Source organism: Thalassophryne amazonica, chromosome 6 (genome assembly GCF_902500255.1).
Source record: "Thalassophryne amazonica chromosome 6, fThaAma1.1, whole genome shotgun sequence".
NCBI classification, from domain to species: domain Eukaryota; kingdom Metazoa; phylum Chordata; class Actinopteri; order Batrachoidiformes; family Batrachoididae; genus Thalassophryne; species Thalassophryne amazonica.
This window is the reverse complement of record NC_047108.1, coordinates 123,853,904-123,867,792: the sequence shown is the minus strand read 5'-3', so window position 1 is coordinate 123,867,792 and position 13,889 is coordinate 123,853,904. Positions and strand designations below refer to the sequence as shown.

Below are 13,889 nucleotides of genomic sequence, written 5' to 3'. Positions count from 1 at the left end.
GGAACCGAGGATCCTAAACACTCCTGGTGGCAGGTTTCGCTCCACTGCGTCACAACCCCAGATGACCAATCAATCCGGGGATTGTGCTTTAACATCCATGGAAAGCCCAAAATCACTCGGGAGGTAGAAGGTGTCACATAAAACACAATCTCCTCCCTGTGATTCCCAGACACAACCAATGTCACTGGCTGTGTTTGGTGTGTGATTAATGGGAGAATGGTGCCATCTAGTTCCCGTACCGACAATGGTGACGGTAAGCCCACTAGAGGGAGCCCAACTTCCTTTGCCCATCTGCTGTCCAGCAGATTCCCCTCCGACCCCGTGTCCACCAGTGCTGGGGCGTGAAGGGTTAGATCCCCACTCAGGATCGTAACTGGGATGCGTGCGGATTTACGGGGTTTCCCCGCGTGAGTATTATGGCCCACCCTCAGCCCAGTCTCTAAGGGCAGGCGTTGTCTTGACCGTTTGGGGCAGTTTTTCTGTGTTTGCTCCTTTGAGCTGCAGAGAAAACACTCCCCACGAGCCAGCTTCCTCAATCTGTCATCTGATCTTATTTTGGCCCTGCTCATCTCCCTAACAACGTCAGCAGGGGGAGCTGTTGCCACACAGAGCCCTCTGGCTGTGGATCGTGGGGAAGACGGCTCCCTTTCGGACCCGGAAGGAAGAGGGACGGCTCGTGCCTGACCACACCCTTCGTCTCGCTCCCGTCAATGTTCCGCTAATCGGTTGTCTAACCGTACTACCAGGTCGATAAGCCCGTCTAAATCCCGCGGCTCGTCCTTAGCCGCCAGGTGTTCCTTAAGGACCAGAGACAGTCCGTTTACAAAGGCGGCGCGGAGTGCAACAGTATTCCAGCCGGCCCTCACTGCCGCGATGCGGAAGGACTGCATACTCGGCTGCACTCCGACGCCCCTGTCTCATAGACAGCAGCACACTCGAAGCGGTTTCGCCTCTATTTGGGTGATCGAACACTAGTCTGAACTCCCTCACAAACTCAGTATATGCTGATAGAAGCCGTGAGTTCTGCTCCCAGAGTGCCGTAGCCCAGGAGCAAATTAATAACATAACCCACCCGGCTGGAGTCCGAAGTGTACATGACGGGACGTTGTGCAAAGACGAGCGAACACTGCATTAAGAAGTCTGCGCACATCTGTACACAACCTCCGTACGGTTCCGGGGGGCTTATGTATGCTTCAGGGGACGGTGGGGGGGTTCGTTGAACAACCACTGGAATATCTGTATTCGGCACCAGGTCAGCAGGAGGAGGTGCTGCAGCCACACCCCGTGTGGGCACTTCCACCTGTGCGGTGAGAGCCTCCATCCTGCGGTTGAGTACTGCGCTCTGCTCGGTCACTAAGTCCAACCGAGCAGTGAAGGCGGTTAAGATTTGCTGCAACTCACCTAACACGCCTCCTGCTGGCGCCTGTACACCCTGCTTTTCCATAGGTTGTTCAACCGGTGGAGTCCATGACATTGGCCGAGAAATCCTGTTGGGAAAGTGTAGTAACACGGACCCACAACGGGGGGCGTAAATGAACGGACAATGGATAAGCCAAAATACAACAATTTAATGTTGTGAATGTGCACAACGGAAAACAGACAAATGCAATTTTGGAACAATAGTCAATAATACAAATGTGACGTGTGGGCAGGCTCGAGGATAGAAGACGCCTGTCCAGAGAAGAGCCGGGTCCCACGCGATTTCCACTGCCAGCGGATCTGGAGTACAATGGAGCCGCCAAGTCCCGAGTCCCCAGGTGGCCACTGCCTCCGACTGTCAGATCTGGTACTGCTGGCAGGAAGAACAGACAGGTGATGGTGGGTGCGTGCACACCCAGCAAACAGTCAGCACAGTTCCCTCTTGGTGGAAAAAACCTCCACCTCCTAATCACAATTCTCTTGGAGCTCGTGCAGATCCTAATGTCACACTTAGCAGAGTCTGGAATGAGGAGCGGAGACACCAACTCCCCAAACACAGCTACAACTCGAGGTGTACAAAAGGTACTTCTGCAAACTCAGAATTAATTAGTCAAGCACAGAAGCAAGGACATTACAACTGTTGACGCTTAGCTGAACAAATGTGTTCGTATGGCACAAAACAGGCTGAGAAGTTTACCTGACGGGCAGAACGATTTCTCGGCAGGGAGGTGGAGTTGCTGCCCGGCTTTTATGGGATGAGGTGATTGTGGCTGATGACTGACAGCTGTCACTCCCGGGTGATCCTGAGGGGTGACTGCGCCCTCTCATGCCTGAAGCCCGCACTTCAGGCAGGGTGCCCTCTGGTGGTGGGCCAGCAGTACCTCCTCTTCAGCGGCCCACACAACATATAGTAGATCATTTTAATGATTATTTTGTTAATGTGGGGAAAAAAATTTGCAAACGCAATTGTACCTTCTAATATGTGTTCTTGGGATAACAGTACAACAAGAAATAACCCTTTGGATTCAATGTTTATCAGAGAACTTGATGAAATAATTGACATAGTTCATAAACTAAAGGGGAAAATCTACTGATTGCGATAATTTTCACATATGTTTTTGGTAAAAAAAATATATATATTGTGTCACTAAACATTTAACTTATATTTGTAATTTGTCATTAATAACTGAAAGATTTCCTTCCAAAATCAAAATAGCTAAAGTGATACCGCTGTTCAAATCCAATGACAAACATGTTTTTTTTCCAAACTACAGGCCATTCTCACTGTTACCTCAATTTTCAATAATTCTGGAAAAGGTATTCATTATGAGGTTCAATGATTTCATATCCATCCATTCATATCCATTACATACTAAATGAGCAGCAATACAAATTTAGAAAAAAAATTTTTACTACTTCATTGGCGGTAATTGATTTTGTGGAACATATTACAAATGCAGTTGAAAACAAGCAACATACTGTAGCGTTTTTGTTTTTTTTTACTTACAGTAAGCATTTGATACCATAGATCACGTCTTATTACTGGATAAACTATGAAAGTATGGTATCAGAGGATTAGCTCACGATTGGATAACAAGTTATCTGCACAGTAGGTATCAATGTATTCATATTGGTGGCACAAATTCTGAAATTTTTCAAGTGCACTGTTGGGGGTGCCCCAAGGTTCAGTCTTGGGCCTTGTTGTTTCTTTTATATACTAATGACATATGTTTGGTTTCTAAGTTTGTGAATTGCATTTTATTTGCTGATGACGCAACTGTGTTTTGTAGTGGGGATCATTTGGGGCAGGTTCTGGGCACGATGGAGAGGGAACTACAGAAGCTCAAAGAATGGCTTGATTTAAATAAATTATCTCTTCATTTTGGTTAGACTAAGTGTATCATATTTGGAAATAAACCCAGGAACCCAATTCCAATGAAGTTGGGACATTGTGTAAAATGTAAATGAAATCAGAATCAGAATCAGAAGAAGTTTATTGCCATTATTGCCATGAAAACAGAATACAATGATTTTCAAATCCTCTTCAATCTATATTCAACTGAATACACCACAAAGACAAGATGTTTAATGTTCAAACTGATAAACTTTATTGTTTTTGTGCAAATATTTGCTCACTTTGAAATGGATGCCTGTAACACGTTTCAAAAAAACTGGGACAGTGGTATGTTTAAATGTGGACTCATCAGACCACAGCACACTTTTCCACTTTGCGTCTGTCCATTTCAAATGAGCTCGGGCCCAGAGAAGGCGGCAGCGTTTCTGGATGTTGTTGATGTTTGGCTTTCACTTTGCACGGTGGAGTTTTAACTTGCACTTGTAGATGTAGCAACAAACTGTGTTAACTGACAATGGTTTTCTGAAGTGTTCCTGAGCCCACACGGTAAGATCCTTTACACAGTGACATCAGTTTTTAATGCAGTGCCACCTGAGGGATCGAAGGTCACGGGCATTCAGTGTTGGTTTCCGGCCTTGCCACTTACGTGTAGAAAGTTCTCCAGATTCTCAGATTCTTCTGATTATATTATGGACTGTAGATGATGGAATCCCTAAATTCTTTGCAGTTGAACATTGAGCAACATTGTTCTTAAACTGTTTGACTATTTTTTTCATGCATTTGTTCACAAAGTAGTGATCCTCTCCCCATCTTTGCTTGTGAACGGCTGAGCCCTTTTGGGGATGCTCCTTTTATACCCAATCATGACACTCATAATTAGTGTCCTCAGTTCCCAAATGCTTACTGAGTGTTGTTAGAAGGAAAGGTGATGTAACGCAGTGGTAAACATACCACTGGCCCAGCTTTTTTGAAACGTTGTAGGCATCCATTTGTAAATGAGCCAATATTTGCACAAAAACAAAATTTATTAGTTTGAACATTAAATATCTTGTCTTTGTGGTGCATTCAATTGAATTGAAGAGGATTTGCAAATCGTTGTATTCTGTTTTTATTTACTTTGTACACAACGTCCCAACTTTATTGGAATTGGGGTTGTATGTAGAAATTTACTAGTACACAATATTAAAATTGAACTTGTAAATGAAACTACATTTGTTGGGGTTTCATTGACAATAAATTGTTTTGGAAAACACATATAAATTATGTTAAATCAAAAATGCCAAAGCCATTGCCATTTTATATAAAGCACAAGACTTCCTCCCCCAACACTCATTAGTTACCTTATATCATTTATTACCTTTTCTGTATATGACCTATTGTATTGAAGTTTGGGGAACCACCTACAAAACAAATACAAATGCAATATTTTTACTACAAAAGAAAGCCATAAGAATCCTTAGTAATAAACCATATCCTGAGCCTACAAAACCCATTGTTTATGTTTACACATTTTAAAATTTGGGGACCTGATTGATTCTAGCATAATACAAATTATGTTTAAAGTGAAAAATAAACTTTTACCACCACATGTCCAGGACCTGTTCAAAATGAGGGACTCCAGTTAGAATTTGCAAGGAACATTATTATTTCAAAAAAGTCAAAAGTCATTGTGTTTCTGTTAAAGGTGTTAATATTTGGAATTTGTGACCAGAAAACATAAAATCACTAACTTGGTTGATTTAAAAGGCTCTACAAAAATCATCTAATTACTTGTTATGGTGTGATGAATTAGGTTTATCGATTTTGGGTTTTGGGGGGGTTTGTGCATTGTGCACTGCTGTTTGCATGTTTTTGTTTTGAAATTTTAGTTCAGTGATTAATTTATATTTTGTATTATTTATCATGGGTATATGTATATTATTATATACATATGTATACATTTTTACTTTTTTGTTAAAGGGGTGGGCGTTTATAAGCTTTTGCTTCTGCCTACACCCGTTCGGGCACATGGGTGCATTGTTGGATTGTTGTTTGTTATTTTGGGTCTGTGTGTGCTGAATAAATTCATTCATTCATTCATATTCTCTGAAAAATGGCCAAAAAAATCAAAAATTCTGCCAGGGTATGTAAACTTGTGAGCACAACTGTACGTGTTCTTCCTCTTCACAATACATTTGTTGACTTATTATCTGGAAAATACAGTGCTAATGATACATTTTTGTTGAGGTCAGCTCAGGTTTGGAATTGTCTACTGGTGCCATGTATAAATACATGTACCACTTCACAGAAGTACCCTGGACCACCCAAGTAGACAACCAATCCATCCCACCTCATGCATGAGGTGCATATATATTTTCATGAAAATATCCATTTGCTGCAGCCACCTGAAACATGAGCCTTTTCCAGGTGCTGGAGTTCTCACTACTGTAGCACCTGTGTACTGAATCATGCACATGGCCAAAGGTTCATAACTGATGTTCCCTCACAATACAAGCAGTACTCCTCATCTTAGTCTCCCTAAGTAGCCATTTGCTGGCCACAAAGTAATTCCAGCAGTGGAAGAGTCCTTGTACCAAAGGCATCCAGTCATCACCTTAGGTCACTGGTTAGCATCCAAAGCTCACAACCACACAGAAAGAGTGGAAGCACCAAGACAGACTTGGATCTTCATTATCCTACAAAGATCTCGACGCTTCCATGGACAGAAACACAAGTTGTTCCACTTAGGTTACTGGTCGACAGTGCCTCATCATCTCGGCAGGGAATTACACACCCCAAGTGCCTCTTGTTTAACCTAGTTACAAATGAAAGACACAGAAATGAGCAATCAGTTCACTGGCAACGCAGAGGATGAGAAATGTCCTTGTCAGGGAGAAAATAAGAGCAGTTTTGGGCAAAATGAAACCGACGAACCGATTCATGTATTCTGTTGAGAAATTTCAAAAGGCTGTTTGAAGCATTCAAAATCTGGCAACTCTTCAGGAGAGAAAATGGCCCAAGTTACCTACTCTGAATTTAATATAATTAACTGAGGAATAATTTTTGAAAGAACGCACGCAGCAAAACCTGGATGAACATTGTGAGGGACTAATATTGGAGACAGGCGGTGAAATGAAGTCAAACTCTTCTTTAAAATGCACACTGTGATGTGGAAACACGGGAGCTTCGGGGGGACATTTAAGAGACACACTGCATGCACACCTAGATGTGTGCGCACACACACACACATCACGAAACACACACTGGTGGGCAACACGGTGGAACAGGTGCTGAGCAAGGCCTGCGGCAAGAATGCATAATCCTCATGCAGGCCTCCCATCAAGAGCCCGTCTCCTTTGTAGATCTTTTTTCACTGTTCGTCATTAATTCAGCTGTAACTCACATGAAATTAGCCCTGTCGTTCTGCGGTTTAGAGAAGTGCAATCTGACTGAAGAGGGCAGCAAAGAGGGATGTAAAGAGCTCAACCGGGATATGAACTCTCAACCTGACAGATTAGAAAAGCGAAAACCCGAGAAGAGAGGAAAATGAGGAATGAAGCGTGAATAAAAGAGTTTGACAAACATAATGAGACCTGGTCAAACCTTGAAATCTAGGGCCGGCCTCTCTGGTTGTAAGAACACAGCTCATGAAATTGTAAAGAAGGAAATTTCCTGCTGTTAAATGGAGAAAGGCTCTATTGAGGTTGGGTGTATCAGCTCAAAATAGCAGCACCACCAAAAGGAAAAATGAGAATAGCACAAAACCTCCAATTAGGTCAACAAGCATGCCGAAGTGAATGGGTGTATGAAAATTAAAAGACAAAAAATGATAAAGTAGGGAATATTAAAGGTCAATATGGGGAATTTTTGTGTTGTCCCCAACATACGAGGTCTGTGATAAAAGTAACGGACCTTATTATTTTTTTCAAAAACCATATGGATTTGAATCACGTGTGATTACATCAGACATGCTTGAACCCTCGTGGGCATGCGAGAGTTTTTTCACGCCTGTCGGTTACGTCATTTGCCTGTGGGCACTCTTTGAGTGAGGAGTCGCCCATCCTCTCGTCGATTTTTTCATTGTTTAGGAATGGCTCAGAGACTGCTGCTTTGTTTGATAAAAATTTTTTCAAAAACTGTAAGGCACAACTGAGTGGACACCATTCGATAAATTCAGCTGGTTTTCGGTAAAAATTTTAACGGCTGATGAGAGATTTTGGTCTGGTAGTGTCGCCGTAAGGACGGCCCACGGCGCCTGACGGCGATCTGCGCTTCGAGGCGGCAGCGTCTCGCCGTTTCAAGTTGAAAACTTCCACATTTCAGGCTCTGTTGACCCAGTAAGTCGTCAGAGAACAGAGAACTTTCAGAAGAAGTCGGCATGAGGAGTTTATTCGGACATTCCATTGTTAACGGACATTTTGTAATGAAAGAACGTGCGGGCAAAGTCGCATGTCAGGCCGGACCCGACCGCGAGGGGTCGTGACAGGAAAAACACCTCCGTTGGAAACCTTAACGGGCAAGTTGGAACATGCCCAAGCTGTTAAACAATTTCTCAGTTACTCACTTGTTGAAAGCCATCAAAAGCCGCCTGAATTTTACAAATGGTTTTCAACACGGAGGTGTTTTTCCTGTTGCGGCGCACACAGAATGAAAGACGTGCGCGCAAATTCGCCGAGTCGTTTCTGTGACGACTTGGCGAATTTGCACGCACGTCTTTCATTACAAAATGTCCTTCAACAGTGGAATGTCCGCATAAAGTCCTCATGCCGGCCTCTTCTGAATCTTCTCTGTTCTCTCACGACATCCTGGGTGAATTAAGGATTAGGATGTTTTCAGGTCGAAACAGGCCGACGACGGTGCCTGGAAGCGCTGCGCGACGTCCTGCTCCGTGGGAAGTCCTTACAGCGACAGAAACACCCCATAATCTCTCATCAGCCGTTAAACTTTTCACCGAAAACCAGCTTAATTTCTCGAATAGTGTCCACTCGGATATCCCTCACAGGTCCAGAAAAAATGTTGATAAAGCAACGCGCGCCGTCCGCAGCGGCTGTTCAGACAAAGAGATTCCGACGGGCGGGGTGGAGCACTCCTCACTCAAGGTCTGCCCACAGGCGAATGACGTCACCGACGCGTGAAAAAACTCAGGCATGCGCACGAGGGTTCAAGCTTGTCTGACGTAAAAACATATGACTCAAATCCATTTATTTTTTGAAAAAAATAAAAAGGACCGCTTTTTTCATCACAGACCTCGTATAGTATTACCAAAATTGTTGCGATTGTCTTGAATCAAGACTAAGATCCAGGCTTTCAATGACTTCTTGTCATCAGAGGTGTATCTGTATGTGGTGAAAGTGTAGAACTTCACTTTAGTTTGCAGTGATATTCATGTCTGTAGGTCCTCTACCTCTAAGATCAAGAGATATCTGGGAAGAGTTCATAAGGTCGTTGGACAGATGTGTTTGGTGATGCTGATATCTCTGCAGGAGAACAATGGTCCAAGTCTTTCGGGTCCTGGTGCTTCCTGTCTTACTGCATGGTTGTGAGACTTGGATGCTAACCTGTGAGCTAAGGATCCTTAGGCACCACGAGAATGACTTTGTGTCAAATGAATGTTTACTTAAGGAGACTAAGATGAAGAGTGTCACTTGCACTGTGAAGGAGCATCAGCTGCAACACTTTGGCCATGTGGCATGCTTTGCTAAGTGTTGTCTATTGTTAAGGACCCTAGCTGATGGAGAAGCCCAATGGAATGCCTACATTTAACCAGGGTGCACCTGAGAGGTGGTTACTCTTAAGAGGTGGCTATGAACCAGTTGTTTGTCTGGGTGGTTGCCACGCAGGACCCAAGGATTTTCTACCAGCCCACGCTCCCAGAATTGCAGTGCTGCCAATTGTCCCGCACTGGGTGGGACAGTCGCGGTATTTACCCCCGTGTCCTGCATGAGTGTGTGCAGGATGTCCATTAGTCCCGCATTTGTGTGGTCCGGGCATGCCCCTGGACACCCCTAGTTACGCTTCGCGCTATTGGTGCTCACGGCCGTGCGTAGGCGTCCCACAGTGGTGAATTCAAATCTTGGCGGGTATGGAATTGACTTGACTTGAATCTAGAATGAAGGGAACTCAATGAGATGGTGAAAAAGAGCTAAAAAAAATACATTTAATTATGTTCTTCCAGATATGTAATTTGGAAAAATGTTTTAGGTTCAAATGTTTCTGTGTAGGCTCTCAGTTGTCCATGTGGTTTCCATAGTAGAGAAGCTTGAATCTTCGACTGGACTGGGTTGCTTGATGCAAGGACATTTCGCTTCAAATCACAGAAGCTTCCTCACCTAAAATTCTTGCTCTGGTAGTCTGACTTCTGTCTTAACTCTTGTAGAGAAGAATAAACAGAAGCCACAAAAGCTGGAGTTTTAAACCTAACCAGACCCCTCCTACCGAGAGGCAGACTGCTATAGGCTAGTGACTAAACAATAGCTCTAATTAGCACCTATTGTGCTCTAGTTAGCACCCTCCTAATGACAGGGCAGCTGTCCCTCCTAATGATGGGACGGAAGCCTCTCCTGATGGCTCCCTTGACGACTCTCCTGATGACGTGAATGACTCATTACCATGAACAAAAGACTGAAACTGCTTTGACCTGAGTACCCCATTGTAAACAGGGGACAAAGCGTGTCTCAGACCCCCTCCCCGTTAAGGCTGGGTTTCAACTGTTTCACATAGAATGCCTCCTTGACCCCTCTCTCAAACCATTTCTTCTCTCTGGCTAAGATTTTAACTTCCTTGTCCTCAAACGTGTGGTTAGTGTCTTTCAGGTGGAGATGAACTGCAGACTGAGGTCCACTTACGCCCTCTCTGCGGTGTTGGTATAGCCTTTTGTGTAAAGGTTGCTTAGTCTCACCTATGTAGTGTTCATACAGTTTTCCTAACATCTGATAGAATACACTACATTGCTCTGTTTGTTACTAGGGATCCTGGATAACTAGGGATAACTAGGGATTATGGGGTACTCAGGTCAAAGCAGTTTCAGTCTTTTGTTCATGGTAATGAGTCATTCATGTCATCAGGAGAGTCGTCAAGGGAGCCATCAGGAGAGGCTTCCGTCCCATCATTAGGAGGGACAGCTGCCCTGTCATTAGGAGGGTGCTAACTAGAGCACAATAGGTGCTAATTAGAGCTATTGTTTAGTCAATAGCCTATAGCAGTCGGCCTCTGGGTAGGAGGGGTCTGGTTAGGTTTAAAACTCCAGCTTTTGTGGCTTCTGTTTATTCTTCTCTACAAGAGTCAAGACAGAAGTCAGGCTACCAGAGCAAGAATTTTAGCTGAGGAAGCTTCTGTGATTTGAAGTGAAACGTCCTCACGTCAAGCAACCCAGTCCAGTCGAAGATTCAAGCTTCTCTACTTTAGGTTAAAATATTAAAATGTAAGATGCAAAGGAAAAAACAAAAACAATAATCATCCATGTTTTACAAATTTTCTGATATTTGCACTTTGAAGCACAAAAGCAGCATTGACAGTTTTGTCATGTCAGTATAAATCCATGTGCCGATTGTCGTGTGACGTCATGATTGTGTTGTTGATTTACCAATGATCTAATCCCTGCCTTCATCTTCCCCACAGGCGGTCTGGAGGACCTGGCAGTGACGCGTCGTTTGCCCAAGGCCTACAGCACCAGTTTTGTCGGCTGCATTAAGGACGTGGTCGTAGATGGCGTGGAGCTCCACCTAGTGGAAGACGCCTTAAACAGCCCTAAAATATTACACTGTTCCGCCACCAAATAACCCAGCAGAGATAAAAATAATGAGAAATCAAACAAAACATCCGCCCGCCTACTCCCACCATACCACCCATGTCTCCTGCTGTAATTATTTTCTATTTTTGTATACTTTTCATTGCTTTTATATGGAAAGAACATGAATATGTTTTAATTTTTTTTTATTTTGTATATTTTAATTTTTTTTTTCAAACCACACCTCGGTCACAGTATATTCTTCCTCCTCTGCCGTTGCAGTCATTCATCTTCCTCAAAAAAGCAGGCATCTCTGAAAAAGAGGGATTTTATTATTTTCTCTCTTTTTTTAGCTTTTTGTCAGTTTTGTTGTTTTAAAACAAACGCCAATATTTAAAAAAAGCCTGCTCTTCTTCTTCGCTCATTACTTGAACAGTGGTGGACATCTCCGATGACCTCTGGTTACCGCCTTGTCTCGGTGCCATATCAGTCGTTCACATTCCCCAAGCATGGCTTCTACGTTCATAAATCCATTGGCGGACATTCCCCCTGTGAGCCCTGGACACGGCGTGCTGCGGAGCTGCAGCCAGAGCTGGAGTGTACAGCCACAAAAAATAAAAAAAAATTAAAAAAAAACACCTCTATATTCAGCCCCAGTAGCCACTGTATTTCCTTAATGGGAGTTTTTAGCATCCGTCAAGCTGCTACACTGAGAAAGTGCACAGTCGAAACCATTCGATCAAGCCCCATCTCACAGCGCAGAACGCTCTCCGCTCAGCGTGAATCCCATCAGAGCCTTTAGTTTTGAAATATGACTCACTAACACTGCGACCTGTGCAGGCGACCGGAGCGCTGCCTTCCACAGTGACTCGCATATCATTAGTCATCAGTCAAGAATGGTAGACGTGGATAAATATTATAAATATAGAATATATAAATAATACCTGAGACTGTGAATGAATGTGTACGATGGGTTCTCATGTACTTTTGTGCGTTTTGTTTTACAATCAGCAGATGAACTTCTGATGACCACTATACGAGATCCATGCACTTCTGCAGTGTTGTTCTGAATGGTTTTGGGTTTTTTTTTACTCCAATTATGTTCCATAAAACCTTCCTACTGGGAAAACTATCACTTCTTTTGGTATGACTTTGATGGAAATTAGGATTTTTTTTTTGTCTTTTCTGTTTTTCCCCCTCTCTGTATCTCTTTTTGTCTTTCTGCTTCGCCTGGTGTGGTCAGTTATTCAGGTCCTTGAATGGTGCATAAGGGAAGCGTTGTTACCATTTTTGACCTTAAGGAGGCGCTCAGAGCAAAGACTGAAGGAAAGGACTCGAGGAGAGACATCATCACGTGAGGCGAGTGCCTGCTTGCGTCAAAAACTCTGAGATTTAATTTCTTTTTTTGACCTACAAGCATTCCAGGAGGAATCCATAGAGACTGTAATGTTGTTGTGACATTTGAAGCCATAACAGCTGCAAATGAGGAACGATGCGTAATCCTACAGTATGTGCTAATTAACATATTAACGCATGGGTTTGTATTCTTGACAATTCTTGTAACGTTCAGTGAACTGATGCAAACTGGAGTCGTCGTTGCCGAATCCCAATAATCTGCGATGAGCGACTTAACAGACACTTTTGATAAGCGACCCTTGGCAATACCTGAAAAAAATACAAAAAAAAAAAAAACATGCCTGTTCGTGGTTGAGTAGCGAATGGTCTTGTACTCATTTTTGTTGAGCGTTATAACTTCTGTTTCTCTTCTGAAATCATCCAGCAAAGCGTTTTGTACAGCCCTGCAATTTTTAAGTGTGAATTTAGCAAACGTGTGACCTGTGGAGGTTTGTGTTTTTAGTAAAATACACTGGAGCCATGTCCAACTTGTCTGTTCACCCACATGTTGAAATGTAAGCTTGGGGGTAGGGAATACGCGAAGGCCCCACCCTAAAGGTGGAACGTTGTCTGTAATCAAAGCGGACCTGGAGACACTTTGTCTTGTAATCGTCCCCACAGACGCGTAAATCCCGTCGCTCAGTCTGTATTGACTTTACCTCTCTGCGGAATCGCCCGTTCCAGGGGTAATACTTAATAAGTTTGTGTTTTTTGGACGGGCACATTTATACACTATGGACTCAATAATCAGTCTACTGTTTGGCTGGAAACTACAAATTGCCTTAAAAACCAGTCGCCTCGACTCTGAGGAGGTGACAAATGCGTCATTCATAGAACTCTTTGTGTTCTCTTACTTTTAACCAGTGTATTAGCCAGTGTATCAACCCCATGATGTAAATGGGTAATCATAATTATAAAAGTAATAATGCTCACACCCTCCTCCCTCCCCCACACCCCTAAAAAGGAGGTGGGTCTCTGCTACTGTTTCCTCTGGAGTTTTATGAAAGGTCTTCTATTTACTGTCTTTAGAATCTATTTTCTGTTCCTTATTTATGTCTACATACAAGTCTGGCCTCTGTAAACTACTGTGTCTGACTGCGTAAAACCTCCTGAAAAGGCAGCGCACCGACTTAAGCGTGGCATGACCTGAACATTGCTAACTTTATGACCTTTGTCTTGTGTTCCTACCACCATGAAATAAAATGTCAACCAAATGGAGCCCCCCTGTGTCAGCTGTCTCCTTTCATTTATTGTGTTACCGTGCTTTCACCTTAATCCGAGTCACTGTTGGTGCATCTTCCATATAATGTATAAAGAGATTGTGTACAGTAGATCCTTGGGACACAAACTCACTTGGGATTGCAATATCTGCAAGATCACTTTAAAATGAGACAGAGAGATTTCTTTAGGCTTCTCTGGTTTTGCTTGAGGTTCCCACAGATATGGCACAGGTCTTACACCAGATCCCCTTCCTAATGCTCCTCCGGATTTAGAAATAAAATGGGAAACAGGTGG

The 13,889-nt window shown here is 43.4% G+C and overlaps 1 protein-coding gene across 1 annotated transcript in view; it reads left to right on the top strand.

Annotated features, from left to right (window-relative positions):
• Nucleotides 1-13,592, top strand: part of agrn (agrin) — a 945,905-nt gene extending 932,313 nt beyond the window's left edge. Inside the window, exon 40 of the mRNA XM_034173355.1 lies at nucleotides 10,871-13,592. Within this exon, the coding sequence (XP_034029246.1) occupies nucleotides 10,871-11,031 (161 nt within the window). The 3' untranslated portion in view covers nucleotides 11,032-13,592. The remainder of the gene's footprint in view (nucleotides 1-10,870) is intronic.
• The last annotated feature ends 297 nt before the right edge of the window (nucleotides 13,593-13,889 follow it).